Source organism: Emys orbicularis, chromosome 6 (assembly GCF_028017835.1).
Source record: "Emys orbicularis isolate rEmyOrb1 chromosome 6, rEmyOrb1.hap1, whole genome shotgun sequence".
In the NCBI taxonomy this organism is placed as follows: Eukaryota; Metazoa; Chordata; order Testudines; family Emydidae; genus Emys; species Emys orbicularis.
The window spans coordinates 68,100,271-68,109,860 of record NC_088688.1 but is presented as its reverse complement, the minus strand read 5'-3'; the positions used below and the strand labels follow the sequence as shown (position 1 = coordinate 68,109,860).

The 9,590-nt window shown below is 47.3% G+C and overlaps 1 protein-coding gene across 1 annotated transcript in view; it reads left to right on the top strand.

Moving 5' to 3' along the window:
• The first annotated feature begins 1,351 nt into the window (after window positions 1-1,351).
• FBXL17 (F-box and leucine rich repeat protein 17) overlaps window positions 1,352-9,590 on the top strand; it is a 470,061-nt gene continuing 461,822 nt past the window's right edge. Inside the window, exons 1-2 of the mRNA XM_065406296.1 lie at window positions 1,352-2,086; window positions 2,655-2,735. Of these exons, the coding sequence (XP_065262368.1) occupies window positions 1,352-2,086; window positions 2,655-2,735 (816 nt within the window). The remainder of the gene's footprint in view (window positions 2,087-2,654; window positions 2,736-9,590) is intronic.

The window sequence follows — 9,590 nt, the reverse complement described above, 5'->3', positions numbered from 1 at the left end:
AGGGACAGCAGGTCCCTCCTGAAATTAAGAATTTGGTAGAAATTCCTGGGGAAGCAGTTCCTGGAGGTGAATGTCATTTTGGGAAGCAGCTCCTGGGGTGTGTTTGGAAAAGGGCAATTCCTGGAGGACACAGAATTTGTTGTGAGTGAACAGTACCCATAGTCTGTCAGTTGGTGCAGTACCTAGCCACGTGCTTGTAAAAGAAGAAGCAGTTCCTTTGTGTGGGTGAGAAGGGAGGGCAGAAGTGAAGTTGTTGTGTGTGTGTAGGGGAGAGAGAGGTTGTTGTGGGTGTATGTATGGAGGGAGAGGGGCTGTTGTGGAGATATATGCGTGGAGAGTGGAGTTGTGGGTATGGGGGTGTGTGTAGGCAGAGAAATGCCAGCAATGCCCCTCTGCTGGAATTGATATGCAAACTAGACACAATCAACTCAGGATTGAATAAGGACTGGGAATGGCTGAGCCATTACAAACATTGAATCTATCTCCCCTTGTAAGTATTCTCACACTTCTTATCAAACTGTCTGTACTGAGCTATCTTGATTATCACTTCAAAAGTTTTTTTCTCTTACTTATTTGGCCTCTCGGAGTTGGTAAGACAACTCCCACCTGTTCATGCTCTCTGTATGTGTGTGTATATATCTCCTCAATATATGTTTCACTCTATATGCATCCGAAGAAGTGGGCTGTAGCCCACGAAAGCTTATGCTCTAATAAATTTGTTAGTCTCTAAGGTGCCACAAGTACTCCTGTTCTTTTTGCGGATACAGACTAACACGGCTGCTACTCTGAAACCTGTAGGCGGAGAGTGGGGCTGATGGTGTGTGTGCATGTAGGGGCAGTGTGTCTGTTGTGTGCATGAATGGGGAGTGGGGCTGTTGTGTGTGTTTACGGGGAATGGGGCTGTCGTGGGGTGTGTGTGGGGTGAGGGACAGCCCCTAGCCGGGAGCCCGGGGAGTGACTTCGCGGAGGGCGGACTCCTGGCTCCTTTCGAGGCGTCCCGCTGAGCATCCTCGGCCCCAGCAGCCGTTGCGGGTTGGCGGCCTTGGCCCAGCCCGGCCGCAGGCGGCAGCACCGCAGAGTGCTGGCCCCGGGAGGCCCCTCTTGCTGGGCCGCGAGCGGCGCCTGGATAAGGTCAGGGCGGCGGTAGCGGAAGCTTCTGCCGGTTCAATGTCCCGGAACAACCAGCACCGCCCTCCGTTTACCGCCACCTGCCGCCGCGCCCAGCGCCCAGCCCCCGCCCGGGCACCATGACACCCGCCGCCCCTGCCACCGGCCGCAGTTGACACCGCGACGGGACCTGCCCGGGGGTGGCGGCCGGGCCCCGGCAAATTCCCCCTCCGGAGCTTCCTATATGGGCCACCTGCTCTCGAGGGAGGGAACCAGCCTGAGCCGGGAGAGGAGTCGCCTCCGCGGGAGGAAGGTGCCGCCGCGGAGCCGGAGCTGTTTCCTGCGCGGGCCCTGCATGCTCTGCTTCATCGTGCACGGCGCCAGCCCGCCCGCCCCGGAGCAGCCTCTGCCCGGCCGGGACTCGCCGCCTCTCTGCGCGGCCCTGAGTTCCCCGGAGCAGCGCGCCGCCCGCCGCCTCCTGCACCTCTCGCCCGCCGCCTGGGAGCAGCGGGGCCCGTGCCAGCGCCTGCTCCTCTCGCGCCTGCTGCCCCCGCCCGTGCGGGCCTTCCTGGGCTCGGCGCGGCCGCCCGGCGAGCCGCCGGCCCCCGACATGGTGTGTAAGCGCAAAGGGGCCGGCCTGCCCGCCTGCCCCCCCTGCAAGCAGCCCCGTTGCGGCGCCGCAGCCCCGCCGGAGCCGGAGGCTGCCGCTTGCCAGTGCCCGAGCGAGCAACAGCTCTGTCCCCTCCCCTGCGCCTCGGACCGCGCTGCTGGCGGCGGGGGGCCGCTACCCGGGGCCCCTGCCGGGGAAAGTGGCGGCGTGGGGGAACTGGCCGCTGAACTGCCGCCGCAGGAGGAGGAGGAGGAAGGCAACGAGCCTGACCGCCAGGAGCCGCTGGAGAACCCCAGCGAGTGCTGCCGAGAGTCGCTGCAGCCGCCGCCCCCTGACATCAACCAGCTGCCGCCCTCCATCCTTCTCAAGGTGGGTCTGGGTGCGGGGAGGCCCCGCCAGAGGGGGCTGACTCCTCGCCAGCAGCTTAGGGGAGCTAGAGTTGAAGGTGCTTCAAACTCAGAGGGCTGTTGCTTCCCCCCGGTAGCTGTGAGTGATGGTGGGAAAGGGCTTCCTCCCTCCTGTGAGGTTCCGGCTATGGCTATTCAGGGTATGTCTACACTGTCCCTACACCCCCGGGGCTGGCCCGTGACAGCTGACTCGGGCTCAGGGGGATCGGGATAGGGGGCTATTTAATGTGATGTAGAGATGTCAGGGGTAGTGGACACTGCAGTATAAGCTCAAGGTTAGTGAGACTTGAGCTAGCTGACTCCTGTTAGGGAACCCTGGCCATAGTGTCAACATTATATTTAACTCCTACATTAAGATTTTTCTAACGTGCTCAAACCTAGGTTTCTGGCATTCACACTATAGTGCACAGACCTGAGTCAAAGCCCCTAGAGTGCCCCCCGGGCCTTCTTCCACCAAAATGTGGCTGCTCTAGCCCTTGCACTGTGGTGTACTGTAAGGAAACTTCACTGTCCGACCTGCATATTACTAGGAGCCAGCTTGCTTTGCAGAAGGCTTGATTGGATCACTTTCTATTGCAAACCCAGGAGGTTCTTTGACAGTGTGCTTGCAGGTAAGTGATCAGAATAGGTTAACACTGACCTGAGTTGTTGCCTTCTGCCAAGGGTGTGTGTGTGTGTGTGGGGAGTCTTCTGTTTTCAATAGTGGGTTACAGATTGTTGGGATAGAGAAGACCTAAGGAAGTTGTCCCGTGGAACTGTGGGCTATTTTCAGATGACTCCTGGGACTTGAGTCAAGCTTGAGAGTGCCTTCACTGTAAAGCAATAGGGCTCAGACCCTGGGACTTGACTCAAGCGTCTGGGTCTGAGCAGTGGACAGTGCAATTGCAGTGTAGACCCAAGGGCGGTAAGCCTTGAGCCTGGGCTCAAGAATGAGTTTACATTCCAGTGCAAATATATCTTTGGACCCTGCTTTTATGTTTCAGGGTTACCGCTCTCCTTCCTTGAGACTTGTAAACAAGTCTGGATCAATACACGAAGTAGCATTAAACAATTTCTCTCCATCTTAATATTATGTTTCTTGAAAAATTTATAGCTACTGTTTTCCTCTGTGGATTATTACAATTAATAGGCAAATTTAAGAGATTTCATTTAGGGCTAAATGCTCATCCCATTGCAGTGAGTATGGCTTCATTGCAAGCAGGATCTTGCCCATATTTTTTTCTGAATATGTGGTCAAGATATAGGATCAACTTATGCCCCCTCCCCTGCTATGCAGATCCCCAGGCAGAAGTGGAAGAGAGTTAGGCCTCTTCTACAGTACAGAATTAAGTTGACCTAAATTAGGTTGACATACAGCCACCACAGTAATTACTTCTGTTTTTCATATCCACACTGCCCTCCTGCTGCTGGTGGTGTGTGTCCTCATCAGGAGTGCTTACACCGACCTTAGTGGACCAGTGTTGGGGGTGACAGCGGGAGTCTCTCCCTCCCCTACCTCAGGGTCTGACAGCAGGAGTTGAGCCGGCGAGGCTCCAGCAGTGAGTCTGGGACAGGGCTGATAGAGGCAGCAGAACTCTAGCTGTGACCCCTGGGGTGGGGCTGACAGCCAAGAGGTGATGTAACTAATGCAGTGTCTACACAGATATTGCGTCACGCTAACTATATCAACCTCTTGCAGAGGTGGAGTTATTAGGTTGGTGTAGTGGGCAATTTACATCGGTGGGAGCAATGTTGTAGTGTAGATGCTTACCGAGTTAAGGCTACATAAGTTGCCTTACATCAACCTAACTCTGTAGTGTAGACCAGGCCTTAGCTGCCTCAACAATGTCACTTCTCCTCTCTTCCACTTCTCTCTTCCTCTAGGAACTTGCAGGAGCTCTCCAAGGGGTTGAAATCCATGCATGGAGGTGGATGGGGTCTGGTTATGAAGATAATGGGCATTCTGGAGTTGGGTGGGAAGGGAAAAGTGATTACTTTGTTCTGTAAAGTTACTAATCTGGGAGACATTTAGCAAGGGTAACCTTGCCTGCCTTCTACCTTGTTCCCTTCGGAGTTCCTCTGGGCAGCGTCCGCTGGCTCCCTTGACATCTTTGAGGAGCAGTGGGCACGGTCCAGGGTTCTCTGCTCAGTTTCCCCCTCAGGTTCCCTTTGTTTGACCCTTTATACCTGCCCCTGTTAGATTTTTGGTTGTCTCCTGTAATTGAGTTCCTGGACCTTGTGGATCCTTCCCTAAGGCTGGGGGCGGGTCCTTTAGCAATGGGCGGGCTTTTGCTTGCCCGCTTCCTGGAACCAAGAAGACCTTCTGAGAGTCATACCATGGGATGTGGAATGATCCAGCTCTTAGTGGTAGGTAATGAGTTCAGCTTCAAGACTTAGCTCAAGGTTAATTTAAAGAATATTCAAATGTGTTCTCTCCACCCCCTGAGCCCTAGGGCATAATCTCAGGTGAACTTCAGATTTAACCTTTCCTTGCCAAATTTTTCTCTATCCTGTAAATACACCTGTTTGTTACAGCTGACAAGTAGGCTGTTGGAGTTGTGTGTGATTGAGAGACAGATATGGATGACCACTGATGGGAGAATAAGAGATGCTGATAGAATGGAAAGGATTTTAATTTGACTAGATTGTGACCCAACTCTTGGGTCCTACCTTTAGAGGAAATACTGTTGAAAATTTATTTGAGATTGGTTGTACATGTTCAGGCAAATCTGACTTTGTTTGTACAACAATTGTAATACTCTTCGTTTGGCATATTACAACAACACCTTTTAATATAAGGTTCAGTGTGGGAAGTAGAATAAAATAATACATGTGGACTTCTGTGTTGCAAATTTACAGGAAAGTGCTTAACATCAGTTTCTATATATTTTCCTTTGATTCCATTTATATATTTAATTGTATTTGTTCTGTTCACTTCTTGTTCCACTCTTGGTGTTTAGTCTTCAGATAATTGTAGACTGTTGTCTCCCCACTAGCTATTTTTTTAGTCACGCTTTTCATGTTTAGATCTTAATCTTTCCTTATAAATCAAACTCTCCAGTTCCATATTTACTTTGGTTGATCATTCTGATAAAGAATTACAGTAGAGTTGTATAGAGTGGGATAGCTGCTTTCCTATCCTTCGTATTCCATGATGCTTATATGCAGCTCAAAACTGCATTAACTTTTTTATGTTGGCATATTGCATTGCAAACTTGTCTGTTTTGGTGTCCATTATCTGGATTTCCATGTTTCTCCCAACCTGAATATTAGCATCTGTCTTGGATTATTTTTTCTTAACATACTCTGCTTACTATCTTTCCAAGTACAAACTGATGTCGTTGTTTCCCCATTTTGCTAATTTCTTGTTCCCTTTGTATTATTGTTGTCCTCACTAGTGATCACAGTGCTTTCTCTTTTAACATTAAGCTGTGAATTTATTTTGTTACCCCTCTTTTTGTGTTGCCAACCAAGATATTAAATGAAATATTACTGGATCCAAACATTGATAATTGTGACCTCTTCTGTAACTTAAGTATTTGCATAATTTACATGAGCAGCTTCATTGAGTTGATGTGCTTTAAATGTTTGTAGGATTGGGACCTGTCTTCAAAATTCTATGAAAACAATTGCTTTGGTCTGGCAATATTAATTCTTTATAAGCCCATGTTGCTCATGGTTACAGTATTCTCTAGGGGTGTTTGTGTTTGTTTGTTTTTTTTCTTAATATTTGTTCTATTATCTTACTAGGAATAGAAGTTATTGACAGTAATTCCCAGGATCACTTTTTTTTAAGATCATTGGCACATTTGCTTTTCTTTGATCTTACAGTACTTCTGCAGCTCCCCATGACTTCTCAAAATAGAAGCTTGGTGAGCCCACTAACCATTTTTTTTTTTTTTTTAAATACCTTAAAATGTGTGGGCCCCAATTCAGTCAATTATTTTTTGTTCATATTTTCCCAAATGTTTGTTGTCTTTGCAAGGTCTTTGTTGCTTGGTAATTTTCTTTAAATGTATTTTTCACAGTAGGGATAGATTTAAAAATTGAGTTCAGTATCTTCCCAATCTCTGAATCCAAGTTCATCCCTCCTTTTTTTAAAATACTTGTTTCCTCTCTAGTATAGTTTCTCTTTTGTTACTCTCAGGTAGAATTAATTCATTCTACTTTTTGGCTGCCTTTATTTTCCATACACTCCTTAACTAAACTTGTATTCTTACTTGGTTACTTCCGTCCACTTCACGATGGGATTTTTACTTCAGATTTCTGATTAGTCCAGTGGTGGTAGTTGTGGTTGTTTATATTATAGTAGTGTATAGAGGCCCCAGTTGGAGTCTCGTTGTGATAGGCTGATGTGAAGTATGAAGAGACAGTCCCTGCTCCAAAGATCTTCAAATTCTAATTAAGATGCAACAGAGGAATAAAATAAATGGAAGAAGGGATGATGAGGTAATGGTGAAATGAGCAAGTTTTTCCACAGTAAGCAGTAGTCATGTAAGCCTTAAGTTTAGGAGACCAGTATTCTATTATAACGTGCTGTTCAACCACCCTATTTTAATTGTATGTGAAACTAATGAATTGCTTGGCAGGGTGGTGGATAAATGGAGGCTAGCTTTAATTGTTTTGTTTTTCATTTGCCTACTTTAAATGTTTAAAGCAGATGTGTCAAACTAATTCCGTGTAGAGGACTGAATTCAATTTTTTTGAACTTGATCCGTGGGCTAGGGTATAAATATACAATTACATACTAACCTCAATCTGCAGTGGAACTCCCGCTGTTATCAACTGGAAGACTATATAAAGATCAAGGGTTGAATATGGTTTTTGCTTAGTAACTACATCTTTAGTTAGTTGTTCACAGTTGATAACACACAATAGTAAAACACATGCTTACTTTTAGGAGCACCACCTTTTGTCTTTTGTTTTCATTCCTTACCCATCCTCCTTTTGTTTTTTCTCTCCCTTTTCCCTGTCTGTGTTTTCCCTTTCTTTCCTCCTCTGTTCTATTCACTAAAATAATAAGCAGTTAAATAGCTAATGCTGATATTTAAATTGTCATGACTTGGCTTTAGAGTTAATATCTCAATGGGAATTATAGGGCTTGGGGAATTCAAACCTCTGAGCTACTGTTTCAGGACTCAGGATGACCATGCTGCATTGGTTTACACTCAGTTCATACGTGGAAGATTAACAAGGGCTAGAAATTTATATTTTAACGGCCTCATGGATTGTGGAATCTGAATATTAAACAAGGGCGCTAAAATACATCATGCGGATAAGATTTGGCCTGCAGGCTGGATGTCTGACACCATTCCTTCCAGTTTGGAGCACCTGTTTTTGAGATTGGGTGCTGTGATGGGGTTTCCTCACCACTTGTGGCATTTCCTCCTGGCCATTCTGGGAATTAGCTCTCCAGGTGTTGCACTTTTCTTACTGGTCTCTCTACCCGTCTTCTTCTCCCCCCAGTCTGCAGCCTCTTTCGCTCTTGGAGAAATCACAGTTCTTCCAGACCAGCTGCCCATCTGATGTCTCCAACACCCTTTGCTGCTACCCAGTGGCTAGTAGGGGAACTCAGGCCCACTCCCTACGCTGGGTTCCAGCCCAGGGACCCTATAACATGTAGCCAATGCCTGTACTGACCTAGTCCTTGCTGCTGTTTCCCTGGGCTTCTTCCTACATAACTGGCTTCTACCCTCTCGGAGTATGCCAGCCTCCCAACTCCCTTCTCTCAGGGAATAACAGCAGCCTGCCTTCCTGCTGCCTCTTGTTGCTCTCAGCTCCTGGGCTTTATATAGGCCCCACCTATTCTTGCTCAGCTGAGGCTGCTACTAATTAGTTTACAAAACTTAGAAGCTGTACCTTTATTTCCTCTAATTAGTGGCCTCTTTGTAGCCTACATCGCTCCCTGACTTGCTGCTTAATTGGTTAATTAGGTGTGCCTGGCTAATTTACCTGCTCAGGGCCAGTTTGGGGCATACCCCCATTACAGGTGCTCTCTCTGGACCTTGCTTGGGGCTCCATCTTAAATATTTTCCTTTAGCTAGTAGGCATCTGACAAACTTGAAGCTCTACCCCTCTCTAGCTCTGGGAAAGACCTTTACATATCTTCTTCTTAACTTTGTAGCCTCCTGGCTCCTGTAAGGAGGTAGCTAGAAAATAAGTTAGGATTATTCTCTCCCAGCAGTTGTCCTTAGTCTTTTCCTATAATTAATTCCATTTTTTTTCTACAGTTGCATACGAATTTTTCCAAGCATGAAACTGACTTGGTGGTGTTTTTTGGAAAGTTCACTGCTGCCCATAGTATTTAAAAAAAAAAAAAAAAAAGTCTGAAACTGACTGGTCTTGTTAACCTCACCATGCTGCTGCTGGGTGAAGCTAGGAGTAGCATCGGAGGCACTGTTAGGGCTGGTCTACACTGGGGGGAGGATCGATCTAAGATACGCAACTTCAGCTATGTGAATAGCGTAGCTGAAGTCGAAGTATCTAAGATCGAATTACCTGGGGTCCACACGGCGTGGGATCGACGGCGGCGGCTCCCCCGTCGACTGCACTACCGCCGCTCGCTCTGGTGGAGTTCCAGAGTCGACAGTGAGCGCGTTCGGGGATCGATATATCGCGTCTTAATGAGACGTGATATATCGATCCTGGATAAATCAATTGCTACCCGCCGATACGGCAGGTAGTGAAGACGAACCCTTACTGTCAGGATGATGTTTTGGTTCATGTTTTGAAGGTTATCTTTGCAAACATAATGTCTAGAAACCTTTTTTAACATCTTAAATTCTGCAGAAATTGATGGCTTGGGCTTTTGCACTTGTCATTAAAAACTAACTTATCAGTGTTCTGTTGTAAGCATGCTGTGTGCTATAAAGATGAATTTAACAAAGAGTTCAGTAAGTGTCTCAATTTAAATTGCTGCACAATGGTATAGAACAGCATGGGAGAACACATCATAGGAAAAATGACCGAGGGATTGGGAGGAGAGAGGAGGCATTTTTGTGAAGGGAAAGAAATAGACTGGCAACAGGAAAGAAAAGGTGGGACTGGTTCAGATGCTGTATGAATCAACGTTAAGTTTTGGTGGCAGACTTATAAGGGGCAACCTTAAATATTTGAACGCTGTAAAGTATCACCTGCCTGATTTTCATGCAGTCAGCATGAAAAAATAGTTGAGAGATGTGAACTCTCATTCACTTTGTTTGGAAGCGCCCATGGACTTTTCCCAAGATGTTGTGGAACACCTCCCACGGCAAAAATGCTGTGCCATTTTGCTGTGGTCAGGTGCCTTCTGTCTCTGCCATGCCGGAGTCGGCCTGTAGCTGCCTCTTGCTCTCCAAAGCTTTTCCTAAAATTGGTTGGGGGTTAATTGGATTGTCGTCTGTGTTCCTGAGCTGATTTGTAGAGCCAGACAATTGTGGGTCAGGGAGTCAAGCTTGCAGCCAGTGCAGGGTGGGGAACCAGAAGGGCAGGCTGGGTACTTGGGCTGC